General features: G+C 42.9%; 1 protein-coding gene across 1 annotated transcript; it reads left to right on the top strand.

Annotated features, from left to right (window-relative positions):
- Nucleotides 1–16913: 16913 nt before the first annotated feature.
- On the top strand, nucleotides 16914–25769 carry LOC126195782 (uncharacterized). The gene is made up of 2 exons (XM_049934416.1): nucleotides 16914–17567; nucleotides 25620–25769. The coding sequence occupies exons 1-2, from the start codon at nucleotides 16914–16916 to the stop codon at nucleotides 25767–25769; spliced, it is 804 nt and encodes a 267-aa protein (XP_049790373.1).
- The last annotated feature ends 241 nt before the right edge of the window (nucleotides 25770–26010 follow it).

The raw sequence follows: 26010 nt of genomic DNA, 5'->3' as shown, positions 1-26010 counted from the left end.
TGTGTGTGTGTGTGTGTGTGTGTGTGTGTGTGTGTGTTCATTTTGACAAAGGCCTTGTTAACCAAGAGTTAACTTTCCGACGGTCTTTTTGTAGTGCCTTTCTGCAACTCAGAATCTGCACTATATGTTGAGTAGCAACTATCCTGTTAATTCTAAGCAAGTTTTACTTGTTTTATTTTTATTTCAAAATGGTACTTTCTTGAATGAAATGCCTTTTATTATGTGAGCACCACTGTTTTTTGGTGCACATCAAACGCTTACACTTTATTAACAAATGTTTTGGCAGGTAATCACTAGAATTTCAATACTCTCACTCATGGAGGTGGGGGGGGGGGGGGCATTTCTTTGGATTTTACACTGATACCTTTGGTTCTCCTACAGCTACCATTTTCTGGGCTGGATGTAGAGTTACCCAATCTAAAAACCCTTCTATGCATCCCACACAAACTCAGATACCTGGGTAGTGGCTGTGACATTTAGTAAACATACCTCTCATTTAGGAGCATCTTACATTTCTCAACAGCGTGGTATCCCTAGTTTCTCACAGAACCTTCAAGATCTATGGTTCAGGCCTTCCACTCACCTTAGAATGAGGGTGCTACAATCAGTTTTGGGGAAAATGTTGCAGATTGCAATCTTCATTGATACCCTGTGAGTAAGTCTGGTCTTCTCAGCCAGGTCTGCCAGTTGATCTGCAGCTGGTAGCAGCCTGTTCCCTCAGTGGCTGCTGGGAAAGCATGTTGAATAAGCCCCTCTCCCCAGACTCCCAGGCATACACACTGAATGCATCTGGTGTTCCTTCCCATCCTTTGCTGTTATTTCCATAAGGGATTTTAATATTTGCTGTAAGTTTGAACTGCTGATGATTTAGGTTTGAATTGCCAAAGATTGATAAACCCCTGTCCTTTTGCATTTGCTTCCCGTTGATTTAAGACACACCGTGTTTCCCAAGGAGTGAAGTGAGTCTCACTTGCTCAATTCCAGTTTCAGAGGAAGACAGCATCTTGACCTAGTTGGTTGAGGGATTTGTGTAACAGCCTTAGTTCTCATGGTCCCTGTTCTCCCTGCACTGGTTGCTTAGCCCTACCACTGGAAGACTCTCACAGTCAAGTGAATGAGTAGGGATACATTCTGGACTTCTTGTAGGAGAGACAACACCCACAGCAGAGGACAGAACTTAAGTATTCTGATACATGACTCTGGCTCTTCCAGCACACCTATTTGCAGCAGCTTCCAGTTGCTTGATAGTAGTCAGAGCGATTTACAGCTGCTAACAAACAACTAACTCATCCCATGCTTACAATAGCACTCACAGTGGGGATGCATTGTGGCTGCTGCAGTGTTTAACAGAGCAATAAATGAATATGTTTTAACTAAGCTTTCTGATCTTGTTTTAAGTTCTGCATCTGCTATGATACAAGTAATACCAATTCCCTTTAAGAAAGGATGTGATTAATGACAAAAAATTTTCTGTTGTGGTGACAGAAAAACTTGGTATACAAGTTACTGATTCCCTGAAGTCTTTTTAGAGGTTATGGTCACTAATATATTTCAAAACAGCCTAATTATTGCAGACAACAATACTCACTTCTGTGTTGTAAGGAAACTGAAGTACCCCGTTGTGAGATGGTGCGTGCACAAAGAAGACACTTCCCAGGAGAACAAAAGAGATCATTTGATGTGATAAAAATAACTGTTCCTCTTTTGCAACAATTCTAATAAAGTGCAAGAGAAAGGACACAGTTTATCACCATTGATTGCCCTCCAGGGTCGGAATTGGTTTTGTTCATAATCAGTGGTGCACTGGCATTGTCTTTGTCCAGTAGTGCTGTATTGATGACTCATTGTTTACTCGGCAGTAGACTCGGTGACACACTATGCTGGAGAGATGCAAGTGGCAGTCCTATATAGGCTGCCCGGTGTAGGTATACCCAGAAATAGCTGGTGTCATGTGGCTTCGCAGATGCAAAATAGTGCCGGCTCTCCAGTGACCGTGGCGCCCTCCATACTACAGCAGATGGTACAGTGAAGTCAAATAATGTCAGCTGCAGGCATCTGAGCCACAGCAAGCCACAGGGCATTGCTGTGTGGCAGTTTGCCAAAACATCAGGCACCAGATGTACACAGCACTTTCTCCCTTTCACAGAGAGATGGCAAAGCTATCTCGATGCATAGACGGCGGCCACAGTGGAGGCAACAGCCAAGGACATAGCAGAAAACTAAATGCAACAAGACCTGCAGCAGCTCCTCAAGGCCTTAGGTCCATCCCAAAACTGAATCCATATCCCCCCTTGCACCAGCAGCTCAACCTCTCCCCACTCGTACCTTTTACCTACTCTAGAAATCCGCCCTTGCATGTCTCCCTACGTGTCCTCCCATGGTGGCTGGGTACAGTGCCCCCACAAAATTAACCTCTGCCTTTGTTGACCAACACTTCAAACTATTGCCAATAACCTCCCATCCTTCACTCAAGACACTGCTCACTTCCTTCACTACCTTTCCACTGTTCCTGTCTTGCTACCCCCAGACTCCTCCTTGGTCACCTGTGATACAGCTTCCTCATACCCCAACATTCTCATGCCGATGGCCTTGCAGCCATGGAATACTACCTTTTCCAACAGCTCCTGACACCAAACCCACCACCACTTTCCTAATCCTCGTAGCCAACCACCTCATGAACCAGAATTATTTCACTTTTGAAGACCAGATCTATAACCAAATCTGTGATACAGCGGTGGGTACCCACATGGTATCATCATATGCCCATGTATATAAGGGCCATCTGGATGTATCTTTTCTTTCTAGTCAACATCTAAAACCTCTTTTCCAGTTCTGATTCCTTGATGACATTTTTTTGCTCATTTACTGTAGAGAATTCTATGCGGACCATGACAAGTAACCTATTATGTACACGTGTGAATGGCCACAGTCAAACTGTGGAAAATCACAAATTTGGATCATGCAGTTGCCGGACATGCTATGCACCACAACACAAATGACTTTAAGAGGTGCTACACTAAGTGGACTGTTTGGATACTCCATTCTAGCATGAACTTCTCTAAGGTACTCAAGTGGCAATTTCCTCTAAGAACGTACTGTGCTTCTGCAATCCCTCTGGCCCTTACCTCCAGTAACCCATTTCCCACTGCCTCACTGCATTGCCCACACCACTCCCCATCCATACGTTCTCTCTCTCTCTCCCTCTCTCTCCCTCCCTCTCCCTCTCTCCCACCCCTACCTCCCTCCCTCTCCCTATCCCCCCTTCCCTCCCTCACACCCCTCCCTCCCTCCCTCTCCCTATGCCCCTCCCTCCCATCCCCATCTTCATCCCCAACTTCCACCACTTTCCTACTCTCACTCCCCCACCCCTCTCCATGGTCCCTCTCTGTATATCTCTTATACGCCTACCCTCTGCAGCCACTTCATCTGTTGAAAGACATCCTCGCACTATCCTGCTATCCCCTCCTTCCTTTGCGCATACCCACCTCCACTACCCGCTCCCCAGCTTCATGTTCCAGGCTACAGCTCTCAGTAATCAACAATCAATCTTGCCGCAGCTGTGGGAGAGTGCCGTTTGGGTCTCTGTGTGGTTGTGTGTATGAATGGTTGTACTTTTGGTGGAAAAAGAGTAAGAGCTTGAAAGCTAGTGAGAATATTATTTACTGGCTCTGTGCCACACATCGGTCTGCTACAGGTGAATGCTTACCTTTCCCTTATTTTATATAGAGCAACACAATACATTAGTTACAGTATGTGGTACAGTCACTATAAATCACAAATGCCAATCAACTATAAAATATGTTTCGCAGAACCTCATAACTGCCAAAAGTCTTCCATAACATTCATTCATCCGCATATATACACACTGAAATTTGGGGTAAATGTTTCTATTTAATTTTTTTAATGATGATACTACTGCTAAATTGTATCAAGCACAAATGTAGATTACAGCAGATGCTGTAGCATGAAATACATTTTTTGTGTCTCTTGAAATTTGAAAATACACAATTTATGATCAAACACGAGTTTTGATACAATTAACATGAAAACATGTTGAAATTTAGGACATGCATTTTCGAAGCAAATTGTATAGCATGTGATTTTACTCAATCATAAGAAAGAAACATTCCAGAAGTTTGTTTATATACATAAATATAAGTAAATAAATGAACAAAAGGTACAGATTTTGCACTTAATTGGTTTTGTGACACCTCCTCTACCATGCCAAAGATGAACATTGAAATGATAATACCTCTCACTAAAATGATGTAAATTGTGGAGCACAATAAAGCACATCTTCTACATGAAGTGGCTAACAGCTTCTAGTAATTCTTGAAAACTACTGTATGCATCAGAGCAGATGAGAAAATTGTTTGTGTGGACACTTTTCATGTGTTTGAAAGTTGTAACGGGCACATATAACTTGGCCTCAAAGACACTGAATTCTGCTGCAATCAGAATCCTCACGATTCCGGGAAAAATGACGAGATAGCAAAGTGAATCCCCTTATGTAACCATTGTGTCATTACAGTGTTAATTTTAAATGTTGTTCACTGTATGCTGATAGATAAAATTTGTCTCATTTGACTTGTGTGAATGTAATTTAAAATTTATCTTGGGCCTCTCAGTCAGCCAAGATGGCTACTAACACTGCAGGAGAATCTTGATATCAATGACAGTATTCTCTACCATGAGCTCTTTTGCCTGGTTTTGCAGCATGTGAGGAGTAGTCTCTCTGCTGGAGGATGAGCTACAATAGTGAACACTGTGACATCTTTGGCTTACTTGCCTTTAAAAGCATGTTATAGTCAGGAACTGCAATCTATATGCATCATAAATGGAAGTCTCTGCCATGGTTTCTGCCTGAATGATTGGGCTAGTCTCAGGAACTGTTTAGGGATTTTGTACATTTTTACTAATATATCGACTGACTTATAAGGAAGATTTGTCTGAACAATTTGTCATTGCTGAGTAATGATGTGTGTGTATAATATATGTATATTTATCTGTTCCATATTTAACTGGTATTTGGAGTGACTTCTTGTGGAAATTATGAGAGATATGAGCTGATCAGGTAGAGATGAGACAGTATCTAGAGGGAAACGGAATAAAGTAACAGTCACCATAAATCCAAAGAGCATTGAAGCTTGACCAGGATCTATACATGTTATAAATTAAAGCCTCTGCCATGTCTTTCTGTCTGTATTTTAAAGTTAATCTCAGGAAATATTTTAGTTATTCTGATATGGTTTCACTGATATGTAGACTGATTCATGATGGAAGGTTTGTATATATCACTATATATTATAAACAGTTCGTTTGGCCATAGATACTTACCTGTGCACAGTAGTGGTGGGTTGCTAGTTATGTATTGAAGATGACTCACTTGCTTTGGATCGGAGGCTAGACATATAACTTTTTCCTGTAAAGTATTGTTGCCCACAGGATGTGCTGCATTCAGCATTTTTAGGTTAGAAATTAAGACTGGACTATAAACAGTATACCTATAGTCTAGCCAGATGCTACCATTAACGTTATATTATATATGTGACTCTTTAACTGATCTTTCCTAAGGTTCTTTTTTATTTGTCAAAAATACACAAAACAGTTTGTGAAACATCAACTGCACGTGATGATTTGTGGATGGGAATTGTCTGTTTCTTTGTGCTAACTGCAAGAAGGGAAACATCTCTCTCACATGTAGAATTGCCTTAGAGTAGATCTCTTCACTGTGGTGAACTTGTCAGTGGTGGGGGAGTAAATAATGACTTTTATCCCAGTGGTACAGTATGATTCTGAAGTCAGTACCTAAATAATACGTAGGAGTGTCCAAAAATGAGCCTATTGGGTCCAAGTGGTGTAAAACTCATTATTCTTGTTTTGAGATATTTAATGGTTTACTAGGTTTGTTGTACAAAATTCAGCATTACTTTCCACAGTTTATTCTTTTCATCATGTCTGTAATTTCAGTAGCTTTTTCTAACTCAAATCAAAATCTCTGTAAATTCTATTCAGTCATATACCTGATACAAGGGCCCAAATGATATTACACCACTTGTGCTATAAAAAGTAACGGATTTCATTTATTACAAAAATATACATAGGTTCAGCAACACTGTGAGGTACTTTAGAGAAACTGTGCTTCCCTTTTCAGAACCAGGCTTGAAATCTATCTTGTGAAACGTGATGTCCATTGAAAGAGTTTCCTTGAAAAAGAATGTGAATGGATCACTCTTTTGGTACAAGGTGTGCAACTTTGCTTCCTCTGTTTGGCGATAGGTGGCGACAATGGTAAGTAGCGGTCAAAAGAAACAGATTGCAGACATCAGGCAATTAGCTTGGACCTCGGTCAACATAACCTCATTCAAACATTAGTTGATTAGCGTCTGCATCATAAAGTTGTTCTTGATTGAAAATGTCAGTTTACGAGCCTAATTCTCGTCATTTGTGGGAGGTCTTACTGTTTTGTTTCAAGATGAATAAAACAGCGGCTGAGTCTCATCGAATGCTGTCAAGTACATATGGTAAGGACGCTATTAGTGAAAGAACGTGTCGTGAGTGGTTTCAATGCTTCAAAAATGGTGATTTTAGCGTCGTAGACCGGCATAGTGGTGGAAGAGAGAATGTTGTTGAAGATGCAGATCCATTGTGAGTAGGGTTCATGACTATTTGTTCTCGGTAGTTTTCAGAGAAGGCATTTAGTAAAGTTTCACAGGATTCTTATCACACCCACTGCTAACAAAACTAATTTTCCCAATTAATTGTTGGATTATTAAAGTCTCCACTGACGATTACAGTATGACTGGGGAACTTATGTACGTGTAGCTACAGGACATGTGGCCTGTAATTGAAAAAGTGTCATACAATCTCTCCATTGGCAAAGGATTCTGGAATAGTCCCCCGTTCGGATCTCCAGGAAGGGACTGCCAAGGGGGAAGTGATCATGAGAAAAAGCAAGAATAACCAACAAAAAGATAACGTTCTATGAATTGGGACATGAAATGTCAGAAGATTGAACATGGTAGGGAAGCTAGAAAATTTGAAAAGGGAAATGCAAAGACAGTCCAGTTATAGTAGAGGTTAGTGAAGTGAAATGGAAAGAAGAGAAGGATTTCTGGTCATATGAGTATAGTGTAAAATCAACAGCAGCGGAAAATGGTATAACAGGAGTAGGATTGATTATGAATGGAAAGGTAGGGAAGAGAGTGTGCTACTGTTAACAGTTCAGTGATAGGGTTGTTCTTATCAGATTCAACAGTAGACCAACACCGACAACAATAGTTCAGGTATACATGCCAACGTTGCAAGCTGAAGATGAAGAGATAGAGAAAGTGTATGAGCATACTGGAAGGGTAATATAGTATGTATATGGGGGTCTGGAATGCATTCGTAGGAGAAGGAGTAGAAGGAAAGGCTACCGGAGAATATAGGCTTGGGACAAGAAAAGAGAGAGAAGGAAGACTAATTGAGTTCTGTAATAAATTTCAGCTAGTAATAGCAGTGAGCACTCTGTTCAAGAATCACAAGAGGAGGAGGTATACTTGGAAAAGACCGAGTGATATGGGAAGATTTCAGTTAGACTACATCATGGTCAGACAGATTCCAAAATCAGATACTGGATTGTAAGGCGTGCCCAGGAGCAGATGTATGAGGCCTGTCTAAAAAGTGTCTGACCTTTGGCCAGAAAAAATATTTCAAATACCTGACACGGTTGTGACCCTAATCCCCTTCAAAGTAGGCCCCTTGTGCTTGCACACACTTAGCCCACCGATCCTTCTACTGCCAGAAACACATCTGGGAGTCTTCTTTTGGAATGGTGTTCAGCTCCCTCGTGTTCCACATTATCTCTTCTCTACTCTCAAAACAGGATCCTTTCAGTGGTGTCTTCAATTTTGATAACAACCAGAAGTCACAAGATATCATGTCTGGAGAGTAGGGAGGTTGGTGAACGGCTGTAATTCCATGTTTGGCCAAGAAATTTTGGATCAAGTGGGATGAATGTCTGGGGACGTTGTCATGATGCACTTGCCAGTTTTTCGCCATCCACGTGTCTGGTATTTTGCGCCAAATTGCATCAAGGAGTTGCTGGAGAACATCCTGATAGTACTCCTTTGTCACTATTTGTCCTTCCAGTGCATATTCGTGATGCACAATTCCACGGACATCAAAGAAGACTGTAGTAACACGGTTCACATTTTCTGGTGCACTTCATATAGTGTAGACCGGGAACTGCCTCCTAGGCATGCCTGATGTGAACTGACTGGGCACAACCTATGCTGCCTGAGTTGTTGTTGTTCTGCCGGCAGAGGTCACGGCCGAATTCTCGTGTGCCCTGTGGTGGACGGGACTCTACTTGTGGCAACTACCATCCATGACGCGCCATGCTGAAGTGCACCTCCCGCGATCTTTCTGGTGGATACTGCACTCCTTCTCCTTCGGGGGGTGAAGCCACCGTGATCCATTGCATCGGAAGGTGGAGTGTCGTGCAGGAGCGATGACCTCCATGTCCATCGGAAGGCTGGAGTCGAGGGGATCTGCCAACCCTCGAGCCGGAACCTTCGAATACGGCTGGAAGTGACCCACACGAAGAGGGCCTCGTCATCCCACCACCAGAGCCCAGGACAGAACGGGAGACAAGCCGTCAAACTCCGAATCCTGGTCAACCTCGGGAGGGGCAAGACCCAGTGGCGGGGACAATGGGGAAGGGACGACTACAGGTGAACCAGCCTCCTGAGAAACCGGGCCTGCGAGGGGGGCTGGCTCTCGCTGGGGCATCTCTAACGATGGCAAAGCTGGTGCTGGAGCTACTGGAGGCTGCCAAGGCTGAGAACAATCGCAGTGCGGCGGAATCACGGGGGGGGGAGGGGTGGTAGTGTCCCCTGAGAAACCAACACGGGTGCCGGCAATGGGGAAGCCGGTGCCCGAGGGGTCGGAGTGTGGGTGCCCAAACGTGGACGTAGCTGATTTTGGTGACGACGTACCTCTCGGTCCCCCGCCTGCAAGGTATAGAGCCGGCGGCCATTTCGGCGCAGGACCACCGCCAGTATCCAACGTGGAATGCGACCAAACCCACGTGCCCAGACCGACATACCCGTCGGAAAGCCAGGTACTCCGTTTTGCGAAGACTGGTGAGGACCAAGCCAGAGGAGGTGTAGCAGAGTCCTAGGTTGGCGCCCGTAGAGGAGCTCTGTGGGGCTGCGTTCTCCCATTGGTGTGGTCCAGTATGCCATCAGGAAAAACGTCAACGCCTCCTCCGCAGGAAATTCATGCACATACTTTTTCATCTGTGTCTTAAATGTGCGCACCATGCACTCGGCTTCCCCATTCGATTGTGGATGAAAGGGGGGAGAGCAAACGTGCTGAATACCGAAGCGCCTTCAAAAATCCTGGGAGGTGTGCAAAATAAACTGAGGTCCATTGTCCGAGACCAGGGTGACTGGCAGACCTTCCCCAGAAAAGATTTTTGCGAGTGCCTGGATTGCAACTTCTGAAGTGGTTGAGGAGCAGTGAACCACATATGGGAATCAGGAATAAGCATCAATGACAATGAGCCAAAAGTCATTGAGAAACGGGCCCGCAAAATCGATGTGCACACATTCCCATGCCTGGGTTGCAGGCGGCCATGAAGAGAACGCTGACTTGGGAGATGCCTGTTGGCTCGCACACTGGGAACAGGCGGCCACCAAGTCCTCAATTTCTCTGTCAATACCGGGCCAGTGCACATGTCTGTGACCCAAGGTTTTAGTATGGGTAACACTCCAGTGCCCCTCATGTAATAACTTGAGGACTTCCCTTTGCAAACTTGCAGGAACAACCATGCGAGGAGCTGTATCATCGGTAGCCAGAAGGAGAACTCCTTCCAAGACAGAGAGGTGGTCTCGTAGAACAAAATAATTACGAAGAGGGTCTGAGGCCCAGCCTGGAGGTTGGGATGACCATCCCTGCTGAATGAGGAGAACCACTTGCCGGAGAACCGGGTCAGCTGCCGTTTCCCTGGCGACTCTAGAACTAGTGATTGGGAAGCCATCAACTGCTTGGCAGGACGCCACATCCAAATGAAAACACATAATCTCCTCCCGATTGAACTTAGGATCCGGACCCACCGGAAGACGGGAAAGAGCGTCGGTGTTGGCGTGCTGTCCGGTAGGGCGAAAATGAATGTGATAATGGTACTTAGAGAGTAACAAGGCCCAGCGCTGCAGTCTGTGGGCTGCCCTATCCGAAATCTGAGAGGCAGGGCCAAATAACGATACTAATGGCTTATGGTGAGTGATTAACTGAAACTTCGTGCCATACAAGAAAGGGTGAAACTAGGTAACAGTGTAGACAATGGTCAAAGCCTCTTTTTCCACCTGGGAGTAATGGATCTGCGTGGGACTAAGAGATTTAGATGCAAACGCCAGTGGCTGCTCGGAGCCATCCGCGTTGCGATGGGCCAGGACTGCCCCCACTCCATACTGCGAAGCATTTGTAGCCAGGACCAACGGCTTATTGGGGTCAAAAGCAGCCAGACAAGGCGCTGACGTGAGGAGGTCCTTCAACGAGGTGAACGCTCGCTCGTATGCAGGCGACCAATCAAAAGGAACACCCTTGCGCAGAAGGCAGTACAGGGGGCAGGCTATGGTGGGAGCCCTGGGAATGAACCAGTGGTAATAGGCAATCTTGCCTAAAAAAGCTTGTAACTCCTTCAGTGAAGCGGGCCACGGAAGGTCGACGATACCTTGGACCAAACTTCCTAGTGGCTGGACGCCGTGCCGAGAGATTGTGTAGCCCACATACTCAATGGATGGTTGGAAGAAGTTTGACTTACACAAGTTGCAACGCTAGCCCACGGACCTGAATTTGAGAAAGAGGGTGCGAAAGTTGTGCAAGTGTTCCTTCATCCTGTGGCCTGTGACAATTATGTCGTCCAGGTAATTGATACAATGAGGGACTGTCGATATGACGTGCTCAAGATAATGCTGGAATATCACCGGGGCACTGGATACTCCGAAGGCCAACCGCTGGTATTGGTAAAGGCCAAACGGGGTGTTGACGACCGCCAGCCGCTTGGAGTCCTCATCAAGTGGTGTCTGATGATAAGCCTCCGAAAGATCGATTTTCGAAAAATATTGGCCTCCCGCCACGGCGGAGAACAATTCATCAGCACGAGGCAAAGGATAGGTGTCCACCACCAATTGGGAATTAATGGTGGCCTTGAAATCGCCACAAAGATGTAATTTTCCCGAGGGTTTCCTGACAATAACGAGGGGTGAAGCCCACTCACTAGAAGAAACGGGAAGAACGACCTCTAGGGCTCTCAGCCGGTCCAGCTCTTCTTTTACGTGAGGGCGGAGAGCCAAGGGGATCTGCCTCGCGCATAGAAAACGCGGGCGAGCTGACGCCTTCAACATTAAGTGGGCTTCAAAGTCTGAAACGCACCCCAGGCGCTCCTCAAAGGTATCCGGAAAGTCAGAGATCAAAGATTCCAATGATTGTCAGGGAACATCTTCGGAGACCAACTGTATGGTGTCAGCGATAGAAAAACCGAAAGCTTGAAAGACATCCAAGCCAAGAAGGTTAGCGGAACTAGCATCACTGACAACAATAAAAGTAAGAGGCCAAGTGACTGGTTGTAAGTCACATCGGTAGTGAATTGACCCAGTAGGGGAATGAACTGTTTACCATAACCGCGTAGACGCCGGTAAACTGGCGCCAACGGGGGTGACCCAAGGTCAGAGTAAGTTTGTGTATTCAACAAAGAAACGGTCACGCCCGTATCTACTAGCAGTTGTAATCGGCTCGACCGAACCGACACCTCGATAAAGAGTTTGTGTGCTGATGCGTCAGGAGCCTGGCCCGATGAAACTTCCTGAATGTCAACGTCCATGTCCTCTGTACCTGCTTCCTTCGATTCTTTTGAGGCTGAGCGGCAAACTTTAGCAATGTGTCCTTTTTTATTACATCTGCGACAAACGGCCCAACGCTCGGGGCACTCTGACCAATCATGATGTGTATAGCACAACTCACAGGATGGTAACAGGGGCCAACAGCCAGAAATCTGTTTACGCGCCGTGCAGGAGCAGCCGTAATGGCCGGATTGTACCGCACGCACGTCGTCCACCCTGGACGCAGTGGACGCGGCCGCGCCGCCCTGAACAGCCGCGACGTCGCACCACACTCCCAACTGTTGACCTGCGGCGTGAGAGACTTCATACGATTGAGCAATGGACAGGACTTGCTCAAGGGAAGGGTCTTCTAACTGCAGGGCCCGTTGCCGGACCTCCGTATCAGGGGCCGAACGAACAATGGCGTTGCGCACCATAACGTGGGTATACGACTCTCGTGACTGCTCCATGACAAAATGACACTTGCGACTAACACCGTGCAGGGTAGCGGCCCACGCCCAGTAAGACTGATGGGGCTGTTCCTTGCATTGATATAACTCGACCCTAGCCGCCACAACATGCGTGCGGCGGTGATAATATGAAGACAGCAATGATCACAACACGTCAAAAGACAAGGACGAGGGTTCCTGCAATGGCGCTAGCTGCCACAAAACTTGATACAGCGAGGGAGATATCCAAGACAACATGAAACGCCTGGAAATGCTGCTGACGGGCGATGTTCATATGCGTCCCAATCCTCCACCGTCTCGTCATGCGGGGGGAAAGGGAGGAGGGAATGGCGCTGGAGCAGACTGTGTGGAGAGCAATGCTGGAAGCACTTGTTTCATGGTTGCCATGAGCTCCGTCTGCTGCTCAACTGAAACCCGCACTAAATCCTCCATGCCGTGGATAAGCTGCAAAACCGGAACAACGACGCAACACGCGAAAGAACGACCCTACTCGTTGCAAATTATGTAGTAACACGGTTCACGTTTTCCGTCGCACTTCATATATTGTAGACCGGGAACTGCCTCCAAGTCATGCCCGATGTGAACTGACTGGGCACGGCCCGTGCTGCCTGAGTTGTTGTTGTTCCGCCGGCAGAGGTCACGGCTGAATTCTCGCGTGCCCTCTGGTGGACGGGACTCTACTTGTGGCAACTACCGTCTGTGACGCGCCGTGCCGAAGTGCGCCTCCCGCGATCTTTCTGGTGGCTACTGCAAAGACAGTCAGCTTCACCTTGATTTTGCTTCGCACCTGCCGCACTTTCTTCAGCCTTGGAGACTCGGGATGCTTCCATTGCGACGACTGTGTTTCTGATTCTGGGTTGTACATGTAAGGTAACAGGGGATAATACGGAGCTCTTTCAAGTAGTTCATAATTTAAAATTTAAAGCACAGCGGCAGAGATAATATGCTGGGCAAAATAGACTGGAAAATACTTGTTTTGTGTTTTGATGGGCATTCTAGTTCCGTTGCATAGTGTTTTGGTTTTCTTTTAATTGCAACGAATTATATAAGTGTGGTGATAATTTGTAAAATTATATAATGTATTTAGATTTATTTAAATATTATAAAATATTGTAAATGAATTGTGGCCATGTTTAGCGATTATTTTGACTACTGTGGTGTCATGTGACCCGACTCAGGACTGTGGATATGAGCGGGAAAATCGGGGTCTTTGTTCGTTGTCCGTTGTGGTGGCAAGTTGGGAGCCCCAAGTGCCGTGAGTGCAAGCATGGACGCCAGTGTATGTGAAGCAACAAGTGTGTGGGTGTGAGACAAACAGTCTACCAATCGCACCGATTATTATTTGTACAGATCAAATTTATTTGTGAACATAAAAATACATGGCCACAAAGTTAAAGTGTTTCTTTGAATAAATAAGTTTCAATCTGAATGTGTATAGTTCGTTTCACTGCTGTTCAAAAGCTAGCCAATATATGACTCAATAGTAGGGGCACAAATTCAACTGTTCACTACCAAACCCCTTTGCAAATGAGCCACGTGAAAGATAGGTAGTAAACGAGCCCGAGTTCAGTTGCAATTGGGGGTTCGTCCAGGATAGGACTTTCATCTCTATCTGTAGTGTTTCGGAATCGGGTGTCTGTCTGATGGTTAGGCTTTTGAACAGTCAGTGTGGGGGCTCTGAGCTAAATCGCTGCATTAGCAATACCGGAGTGTTTGTGCTGGACAAGATACGTGCTGCCCTTTGGTTACGCCGATATAAGGCCACCAAGATTGCGAGGCAGTCATTTACACAGTCTGATGAGTCGATCATGTGTTGCCATGGGTAAAACCTCCATTCGTGCTGTGTCCATGTGTTGCCGTGGGTAAAACAGTCGTCCGTGCCGTGTCCACATGTTGCCAATGTTGCCACGGGAAAAAACTGTCGTCCGTGCCGTGTCTATGTGTTGCGACGTGTAAAGCAGTCAAAGCTGATGTATCCACATGCTGCCGATGATCAACGCCATCGTCTGTGCCACCAACCAACACAATTACATGCTGCCAGGGGCCCACGCAATGTGTTCTCGCTCCTGATCGAGTTTGCTGCGTGTCCACGCCGCCGACTACGATTCATTGCATAGCTGTGCTGCGGAGCTCACTGCAGACGTCGCATCACACGAGGATATAAAAGATAAGTACAGCCAGCAGCTACACTGCAAAATTTTGCCCTTTCTTTAGCCATGGCCGATGAGCGATGAGACGCGTGAATCTCAAAGTGAAGGCGAATCCGTGGATGTTAGGAGTAACTGTAGTAGCCCTAGCATGACAAAAGAAATAGGCTAGATACCAGGAAGTGACCTGAGTACATTTTTTGTAAAACTTAGAAGTAAATCGGGAGAAGTAGACTCAAAAATAGGGAATATAAAAACTGCAAAAGTTGGAGAAATCGATTCGAAAATAGGGGATATGGAATTGAGGCTCAGTGATAAAATAAAGACAGTCAGTGAAAAATTTGATGAGCTAGATCTCAAATTCACTCAAATTACAGATAAAGTCAAGAGCACAGTTAAAATTGTAGAGGGAATTATTGAGAGAGTTGATGAGGTTGAAAGAGAACTAGTAGCTAAGGTAGACACTGTGCAAAGTAATCTTGTGTGGCAGATTCAGGTACAGGAGCAGAAATGCACATTATTTCAAAAACAAACAGAGGCAGACATTGAATCCATTAAGATAGGAGTGCTGGATTGCCATAAGGGGATTACTGACAATAAGAAGGAATTGGAAGGGGAAATAAATGTCTTGAGGGAAACGGTTAATACTGTGGCAGCAGGGAATGGAAATTTATTGTTGGGATATCCTATGGGGCATGAATTTCAGTCAAAAACTTTTAGTGGGGAGAATAAATACCATGCAGTTGACTTTCTAGCTGTGTGTAAGGATAACTTTGTGACAGGGATGAGTGAGCAGGCAAAAATTAAATATGTTAAGAGGCAGTTGGAAGGGGGAGCTCAGATATGGGCGAACCAAAATGATGATAAATTTTGTGATTTTAAAACCTTTGAAAACCTGTTCTTGGACAAATACTGGGGCCAGGCAAAACAATTACTGCAGAACGATTTTTTGAATGGACCCAGTTACAAGAGTGGAAAGGAAAGTATGAGAGAGTTCTGTGTTAGAGAACTGAATAAATTAAATCATCTGGATGGGCCACTGGGTGTATTAACAGAAATATCTACACTAAAGAGAAGATTACCAGAGCATTTGCAATGGGATTTGATTCACAGTGCAATAGATTCAGTGGAAGAATTTCTTAATTTTGTGAATAATATGGACAGGGCATTGTGTTACAGACCTAAATACATGGAACATAGGGAGAGTGGAAGGTATCATGAAAGGGGAAACATTATTAATTATGAGTACAGTAATAATCATAACAGGTAGAGAGAAGCTAGAAGTGATCAGAATAATCAGGATAGAGATTGGAGAAGCAGGCCACAAAGATATAACAGAAATTTTGGGGGGAGAAGAGACAATTTTAATCAGATGAGGAGTGATAGAGAAGGTATGAGAATAGGAATGCCAGATGCAAATGGACAGGGTAGGCAATCAAAAAACTAATTGATGCCTCACTTAATGTCCGCAGGGCCAGCCGAAGTGGCCGTGCGGTTAAAGGCGCTGCAGTCTGGAACCGCAAGACTGCTACGGTCGCAGGTTCGAATCCTGCCTCGGGCATGGATGTTTGTGATGTCCTTAGGTTAGTTAGGTTTAACTAGTTCTAAGTTCTAGGGGACTAATAACCTCAGCAGTTGGGTCCCATAGTGCTCAGAGCCAATGTCCGCAGGGGGGCTGGTAATTATGTGAACAGGGCCAGACAAGGACTTGATGGGATGAGTGATAAAGTCAGCAAGGAAAATAGGGAAATTGGGATATGTCATATGGATGCTGTCTTAGGAAATGAAAATCTATGGGGAGGTTTTAACAATTATAGAAATACAGATGAAAGGTATAAGAGGAAAAAAGGGGCAATGAACAGTGTGAGTTTAACGTTGATGAGATGTTTAAAAGGGAAGAGAAATCACAAGCAGAGGAGGACAATATTGGTTTGTGTGCAGCAAAATTCATTGAAAGATCAGAAACAGAGGTAGTTTCATCAAAAGGGGGAACAGAAGTGGATATGGAATTAAGGGGCAATGTTCACAGTAATAATGGGTGTGATGAATGGGTAGAGATGTCTATTGGAAATAGTATGGAGAATTGTGGAAAAGGTGAGGAGAGGGTTATTCAGTGTGATGTAAAGGCTAATATGAGAGGTGTATTTGACAATGTGGAAAATGCTGGTAAATTACCTACTGATAATTTTACTGTGCTTTTGGGTGCAGGTGTTAACTGTGGTAGTGATAATGACTTCAATGTGGATATGGAAATGTGTAATGATATGGAGATTGTTGCTGTAGGTTGCTCAGAAGATAAAATTGAAACCTATGTTTTCTTAACTGATGATGCAAGCCTGAAAGATGTTAATTGTAGATAGCTAGGTAAGGAGGAGGCTGATTATGATTTGAGTGATTGGGTGTCCTATGCAAAATTACATAAAGCTTTGATGCCTGAAGAATGGGGTAAAATAAAATTTAAAATTGCCAGAAAATTGGAAGAATTAAGTGAAGAAGAGAATGTTGAGTTTGCTATTAAGGATCTGTTTGAAGGGGATACTGATGTTTGTTTTGGAGAAAGACGTAAAGATATTTTCATTATGCAAGAGGAAAGCAGGAGTGAAGTAGAAAGAGATTTATTACAGGAACCAGGGCTGAACAGAGTAGAAATAGAGGTGATACAGCCAATAATTGATATCAATGTGGGAGGAGTTACAGATATAGCATTATTAGACCCTGGCTCAAGTTTATCTGCAATCTCTGAATCTTTCTGGCAGCAAATTAAAGGTTTAGGATTAACAGAATTACCAGTTACAGGAATCAAAATTAGGACAGCAACTGGGACATGTAGCAAGCCCATCAGCAGAGAAGTATTACTGGAATTTAATAGTAATGAGTATTGTTTTGATATTAGTTGCTTTGTAGTGAAGGGTTTGGCATTGAATGTAATTTTGGGTATGGACTTCTTGTACAAGTATGACTGTAGCATTTTTGTAAAGGACAGAGTGGTAGAATTTGATGCTGGTGGAAATAGACGAAGAATAAAATTTAAGGGGGAATTAAAAGGAGGTGAGACAATTACTCATTTACAAAGGATAGATGAGGTAGGTGATGAAATGTGTACTGAAAAGCAGATATATGACAAAGTAAATGAAATGGGACATTTAAATGAGGAACAAAAGGTGCAGCTTACAGATTTATTGTGTAAACATAAGCATGTGTTCTCTGACAGACCTAGAAAAGTTGTAGATTTCAGTTATGTTTTGAGGGTATTGCCACATGAAGTAATAAGGGCTAAACCTTATCCTATAGCAATAGCTAATAGAGAGGCTGTAAGGGCAAGGATACATATGATGTTGAAGTGGGGCATACTGGAAATGGGGAGGAGTGAGTATTGTAATCCAATAGTAGCGGTGAAAAAGAGGGATGGGTCTATAAGAATAGTATTGGATGCAAGAAAGCTAAATAAAATAATAGTCAAAGAAAATGATCAGCCAGAGAACATGGATGAGCTGTTGCAAAAATTTTATAATGTTAAAATTCTGTCAAGTGTTGATTTGACTTCAGGTTCTGGCAGGTGCAGTTGGCTGAAGAGAGCAGAAAGTACACTGCTTTCTTATTTGAGGGCAGGACTTACATGTTTACAGTTGTGCCATTTGGTTTATCAATATCTGTAGCAGTTTTTGTAAGGGCTTTGAGTCATGTGTTGGGTGATGAACTAATGAGAAAATTGACAGTGTATGTAGACGACATTTTGATTACGATTAGCAATTGGCAAGAGCACTGTCTAGAGGATGTATTCAAGGCTAAATCTAAAGGGCAAATGACTCTTAAGTTAAGTAAGTGTGATTTTTTTCAAGGAAAATTACTATTTCTCGGTCATCAGTTAACTCCTGATGGCATTCTGCCCAATAAAGAGAAAATCAAGGCTATTGTTGACTGCAAGATGCCAACAAACAGGAAACAATTGAAATCATTTATAGGACTATGTTCATTCTACAGGAAGTATATAGCCTGAATTCACCTAACTTATGTAGACTATTAAAGAAAAGTGTAACCTTGTACTGGACATCTGAGTGTGACAGGGAATTTAAAGCCATCAAGACTAGCTTAAAAAATAGCAAAATTTTGTTCTATCCAGATTTGTCTTTGCCTTTCTGTATTGGGGCAGGCAGCTCAGATTATGGGATAGGGGCAGTGCTATTTCAGGAGAGGGTAGTAGATGGGAAGACCGAGCACAGGGCAATCGCTTTTGCAGGCAGAATGCTGTCCAAACATGAATGACTGTATGGTATCTCAGAGAAGGAACTTTTAGCCATAGTTTTTGGATTTCAGAAGTTCAGGATATATGTGGAAGGCAGGAAAGTGATTGTTTACACAGACCATAAGGCTCTGAGCTATTTTCAAGACTGTAAGCTGTTAAATAATAGACTCATGAGATGGGCCATGTTTCTGCAGCAGTTTAATTATGAGATAAGATATATTAAAGGCACAGACAACAATCTGGCTGATGCCTTATCAAGGTTACCTTTCATTGGAGAAGAACATGAAGGGAATGGAGACCAGAAAGAACTACAGATATTGTATATGAAAGGAGTGGGTGAAGAGAAGGAAATCAGATCCATGTGTAAGGACATGAGGAGACTTCAGAATGGGGACCAAAGCTTGAAGTTTATCAAACGAAACTTTGGAAGTAAAGAACATGAAAAAATAGCTAAATATTATAGAATTTATAAGGGTATTTGATTTAGACGAAGAAATTTGGACATAGAGGAGGGGAAGGTATGTTTTCCAGATGAGCATGTGGAAAAATTAATCAATTATATCCACCTTAGCCATGGGAATTATGAGGCTGAGAAATGTTTGGAAATACTGCAGGACTATGTTAGTTTTAACAACATGGCCAGGAGAGTAAAGAGACAGTTGGCTTCTTGTGACAAATGTCAAAAAGTAAAGTATAATACTATTGCAGTACAAGGAGAGATGCAGAATATTGTTCCTAAAAGAAATGGTGAACTGTTGGCTATTGATTTATTTGGGAGGCTGCCAACAGGTCGAGGGGGTGTAAAGTATGTTCTTTTAGCTGTTGATGTATTCTCAAAGTTTGTAACGCTGTATCCACTGAAAAAGACCACTAGCCAGAATATAATTAACAAGCTAGAGAAAGATTACTTTGTGAATGTTATAAAGCCAGAGAATGTTCTGTCTGATAATGGAGCACAATTTGTATCTAGTGTGTGGGGGAAGTTTATGCAAAGATCTGGGATAAAACGTATAAGGATTTCAGTGTATCACCCTGTGGGAAACCCAGCTGAGAGGTATATGAGGGAACTGGGTAGGCTATGTAGGACATATTGCAGGAAAAAGCATAGTACTTGGGCCGAATATATAACTGTGTTTGAGGATCTTATGAACACAGTGAAGAGTTGTGCGACAGGATTCTCACCCTATAAGCTCATGAAAGATATCAAGCCAGACAATCTATTAACAGAACATATAGAGTTTCCTCCATCTCAAGGCTTGACAAGTGAAGAGAAGATGCAGATGGCCAGACAGCAAATGTTAAAGAAAGGACATGAGAGACAGAGGAGGCATGGAGGAAGGTATAAGACAACAAAGTTCAAGGAGGGAGATAGGTGCTGGTGAGGAACAAGAAAATATCCAGTGACATTGATGGTGAAATAAAAATGTTATTTGAATTATATCATGGACCCTTTGAAATAACTGGTTGTCCACACCCTAATGCATATAGGTTGGTATATCCAGTGTCCAAAAAGCCATTTGGACTGAGAAATGTAACGGAGTTGAAAAAATATGTGGTGAAAGAATAAAGGGTAAGGAAGTGAGAGTCCCATGTATACTATTGTCTAGTTAAAAAAAATAGTTGAGATTTTATTAAAAATTCTATTAAAATTTCTAATGTATCTGTGGCACCTGGTGTTGGTACTGGTGTGTGGGGGTAGGATTGTTTTTGGACAGTATTGTAGGGCAATCACTAAATATGCAAATTGTAGAGGCATATGGGAAATAATGAACTTGCTTATTATAAGATGTACATGAGGGAAGTGAGGGAAAGAACACTAATGGCTAAGTGGATGCTTGTAAAAGTTTATGACCTTGGTGAGTTTATTTACCATTTATGATTTATCTAGTTAGCCATAGAAATGGCAGAAAAGAATGGGTTTCAAGATATTGCCAAATATTATGTGTAAATTTATGTAGGAATTCATGGGAAAAAATTGAGCATATTTATGTACAGTGATATAGCTGTATGGGTGCTTAAAAAATATAAGAATCTGCATCTGGGAATAAATTCTCTTGGTGCGGGGGGGGGGGGGGGGGGGGGTAGAAATGTCGGAGCTCCTGATCTGGGAACATTTGAAGGGTGAAATAGAATACATATAAGAATGCCATGTGTGTTTGATTTGTGTGTATGTCTGTCATTTGTATAAACCTCAATAAAAGCTGATCAGTGAACACAGGATGTTCCAGGCAGGGTTTGGATAGCCTGACTCCTGGGAAATGTGGGTTTGCATGTCTAGGCAAGATTTATGAGGATTTGGTTAAATTTTGGTAGGATGGCTTGGCTAATGAGAGGAAGCACAGTGCTGCTGGCTGACACGTTTGGAAAGCCTGCATTCCAATGCATGAAGCTGTGAACACAAAGATCGGGTTACAACAACCTCATGCAACTACAGAAACAACTGCGTAAAAAGTGGAAGTGTTAATGTGCAATGAGTGTGCAACCTACATATAGACTAACATGGGCATTTATATATGCTAATATAAATTTCTTTGCGTTTTGCCAGCCCAATCAGACTCAATAGGAGACTATCTAATTGTATAATTGGATACATTGTTGGATAATGTTTGTATGTTTTCTAATGACAGTAATTACACTGATTAACTCACCACTATAACACTACTCTATATGTTTTGGTGCCATTATAGTTATAATTAAAATGTTTAATATATAAAGTAATATGGGTTGGCTCTGTTTGGTGCTACTTCATGTTGCCATTACCTTAGTAATGTCTCCATGAAGTGGGGGGTATGTAAGGTAAGAGGGGATAATATGGAGCTCTTTCAAGTAGTTCATAATTTAAAATTTAAAGCACAGCAGCAGAGATAATATGCTGAGCAAAATAGACTGGAAAATACTTGTTTTGTTTTTTGATGGGCATTGTAGTTCCGTTGCATAGTGTTTTGGTTTTCTTTTAATTGCAACGAATTATATAAGTGTGGTGATAATTTGTAAAATTATATAATGTATTTAGATTTATTTAAATATTATAAAATATTGTAAATGAATTGTGGCCATGTTTAGCGATTATTTTGACTACTGTGGTGTCATGTGACCTGACTCAGGACTGTGGATATGAGCGGGAAAATCGGGCTCTTTGTTCGTTGTCCGTTGTGGTGGCAAGTTGGGAGCCGCCAAGTGCCGTGAGTGCAAGCATGGACGCCAGTGTATGTGAAGCAACAAGTGTGTGGGTGTGAGACAAACAGTCTACCAATCGCACCGATTATTATTTGTACAGATCAAATTTATTTGTGAACATAAAAATACATGACCACAAAGTTAAAGTGTTTCTTTGAATAAATAAGTTTCAATCTGAACGTGTATAGTTCGTTTCACTGCTGTTCAAAAGCTAGCCAATATATGACTCAATAGTAGAGCCGCAAATGCAACCGTTCACTACCAAACAAATGAGCTACGTGAAAAATAGGTAGTAAATGAGCCCAAGTTCAGTTGCACAGGGACGTTGTCATGATGCACTTGCCAGTTTTTCACCATTCACATGTCTGGTCTTTTGCGCCAAACTGCATCAAGGAGTTGCTGGAGAACTTCCTGATAGTACTCCTTTGTCACTGTTTGTCCTTCCAGTGCATATTCGTGATGCACAACTCCACGGACATCAAAGAAGATAGTCAGCTTCACCTTGATTTTGCTTCACACCTCCCGCACTTTCTTCAGTCTTGGAGACTCGGGATGCTTCCATTGCGATGACTGTCTTTCTGATTCTGGGTTGTACCTGTACACCCATGACTCATCTCCAGTTTTCAGAAACCCAGGATCAGTGTTGGTGGTGTCCAGAAAGACCTGTGCAACATCAAAATGGATGTCTTTTTGTTCCAGCGACAACAACTTGGGCACAAATTTCGCAGCCACTCAGTGCATGTTCAAATCATCACACATAATATTGCATATACAGAATCTTTACTCACTTCAACATCTTGGGCAATCTCCTGCATGGTCAAATGATGATCTGCTATCACCAAATTTTGCACCCTCTCTACAACAACTGCACTCTGAGCAGTTTGGGGCCCGCCAGAATGCTGGTCACCCTCCGCTGATGTGCGGCCATTTTTGAATCAGTTGAACCTCTCTTTCATTTGTGCTACACCTATTGCATAGCCTCCAAACACCTGCTGGATCTTACGAATTGTTTTGCATTGAGCATCACCAAGCTCTTGACAAAATTTGATGCAGTGTCTTTGCTCAACACCTTAAGTCATCTGGAGAGAATCAGTAGTCCAACAAACATGTTGTGTAGCACTTCACTCAGTGACTGACAGGCAGTGACTGACGCACAGAAGGCGGGGACAAAATTCATGCATATGCATAAAGGTCTCTTTCTTTACTGTGTACAGTGGCGCTGCACTATTGTCTCTATTTTGCACAGGAAAATCAAAGGTCGGATACTTTTTAGACAGACCTCGTAGTGATGAAGAGTTGGCAGAAGTTTAAGAGATTAGTCAGGAAGAATCAGCATGCAAAGAACTGGGATACAGAAGTACTAAGCAATGACGAGATACACTTGAAGGTCCCTAGGGCTGTAGATATAGCAATAAGGTATAGCTCAGCAGGCAGTACAGTTGAAGAGGAATGGACATTTGTAAAAAGGGTATTCACAGAAGTGGGACAGAAAAACATAGGTGCAAAGAAGTAACTGCAAAGAAACCATGAGCAACAGAAGAAATTCAGTTGATCAATGAAAGAAGAAAGTACAAAAATGTTCAGGGAAATTCAGGAATACAGAAATACAAGTCGCTGAGGGATGAAATGAATAGGAAGTGCATCGAAGCTACAACGAAATGGCTGCATGAAAAATGTGAAGAAATCGAAAAAGAAATGATTTTTAGAAAGACTGGCTCAGCATACAGGTAAGTCAAATAAACTTCAGTGAATTTAAAAGCGAGGGTGGTTACATTAAGAGTGCAATGGGAATTTTACTGTTCAGTGCAGAGGAGAGAGCAGATAGGTGGAAAGAGTACATTGAAGGCCTCTATGAGGGGAAAGATTTGTGTTATGTAATGGAAGAAGACTCCAGTTAGTTGATAAAGAAGAGATAGGGGATCCAGTATCAGAATCAGAATTTAAGAGAGCTTTGGAAGGCTTGAGATCAAATAAGGCAGAAGAGATAAATAACATTCCATCAGAATGTCTAAAAACATTGGAGGAAGTGGCAACATAACAACTACTCATGTTGGTTTGTAGAATGTATGAGTCTGCCGAGGTACCATCTGACTTTTCTAAAAATGTCATCCACACAGTCCGAAGACTGCAAGAGCTGACAAGTGTGAGAATTCTCGTACAATCAACTTAACAGCTCATGCATCCTAGTTGCTAAAAAGAATAATATACCGAAGAATGGAAAAGAAAATTGAGAATGTAGTAGATGACTATTATTTTGGCTTTAGGAAAGGTAAAGGTAGCCGAGAGGCAATACTGATTTTGCAGTTGATAGTGGAAGTAAGGCAAAAGAAAAATCGAGACATGTTCATAGGATTTGTTGACCCGGAAAAAGTGTTCGACCATGTAAGTTGGTGCAAGATGTTCGAAATTCTGAGAAAAATAAGGATAAGTTATAAGGAGAAACGGGTAATATACACTATGTATAAGAGTCAATAGGAAATAATAAGAGTGGATGACCAAGAACGAAGAGCTGGGATAAGAAAGGGTGTAAGACAGAGATGGCATCTTTCGCCCCCACTGTTCAGTCTGTACATCAAAGAAGCATTGATTGAAATAAAAGAAAGGTTTCAGAGGTGAAAGCATATCAATGATATGATGCACTGACGACATTGCTACCCTGAGTGAAAGTGAAGAAGAATAACAAGGTCTGCTGAATGGAATGAACAGTCTTATGAGTACAGAATATGGACTGAGAGTAAACCAAAAAAAGATGAAAGTAATGAGAAGTAGCAGAAATGAGAACAGCGAGAAACTTAACATCAGGACTGATGGTCACAAAGTAGATGAAGTTAAGGAATTCTACTACCTAGACAGCAAAATAACAAGTGACAGACGGAGCAAGGAGGATGTGTACATGTCGGGATTGTATCAGGTTGGCAGCCGAGGTGTTTTCCCTACACGTAAAATGATAAATTCCAGCATTCAGGGAAAAAAATGGTTTTATTCCCAAGAACTACCAGTAACACCTACAACGTTCATGAAAATTGGCTGTGGCCGCAGAGTGAACCGCACATGGTACAGAAAGAGCCCACGTCCGAAGGGTAAAGAAGCTGGAAGGCAAGAGAGCGACCCACTGTTGTGGCCGCTACCTCCCTGGCACTCTCGTGTACCTCACATGACGACACCCGGTCCTGCCATTGGCGAGTTTGTGGCAGAAAGTTGCCACCTCTCACTCAGCAAGACTGTGGTGGCGCTCCTAGCTCAGCGTATTAATTTAGCAGCGAGCCACAGGTACTGTGGAATAGTTTACGTTACTGTTCATGCCACTGTCTGATGCTAAGCTATAATAATGGAAGTAGAGTAGAATAAAATTTTTACCATTATTACCTGTTAGCATGTACAATTCCTTCCCCTTCCATGAGAGCTGGTTACGGACCTGTGATTGTTACAATGGTTGACACTAATCACTCTCAATGACCAATACACAAAAAGTTTTTCTTTTGAAGTACGTGGTAGGTGACCGACATTTAGTGTTTTTTATTTAAAAAGGGGGTATTAAAACTAATGGATTGTTGAATTCCCATTTTAAAAAATTTATCATGAGATAGGCTATAGGGTCAGGGGGTCCAAGTTTGTGTTTTTACTGTACAATATCATTATCAATTGGTGTCACATGAGTCATTCATAACTGGAAGTTTCTGGTAATATAATGTCTTTTTGCACACACTTTGTGAAGCCGTCGGAGTCGATGCAGCAGCCACGTGCTTGGAACCAAAGCAGTGGTGGTCACAGTGGCAGTGACCAGCTGAGCCGAAGTGCTCTGTCACCAGGGCGTCATAATACAGTCCCAGGGTTGAGGTGGTTAAAGGGCCAGCTGGCCAAATGAGAGCATGCTGAGTACCAGTGACTGCAAAATTCGCAGTCGGGGATCGCATCAATGGAGGCTCAAGTGACTCACAATAAACAGGGGGTAAACTAACAATAAGAGATAGATACAAGTACGGAAAAGGCGTAATTGGCAATTGAAGGAACCAAGTATCAAACGTTTTCATTACAAATAATTAGTTTGTTTTTACTCATGGCATCTAAAACCTACTTTCCCTCAAACTGTTTTTAACTAATTTGCT

This window comes from Schistocerca nitens, chromosome 7, assembly GCF_023898315.1.
Source record: "Schistocerca nitens isolate TAMUIC-IGC-003100 chromosome 7, iqSchNite1.1, whole genome shotgun sequence".
Lineage (NCBI taxonomy): Eukaryota > Metazoa > Arthropoda > Insecta > Orthoptera > Acrididae > Schistocerca > Schistocerca nitens.
This window is presented reverse-complemented; position numbering and strand designations above follow the sequence as displayed.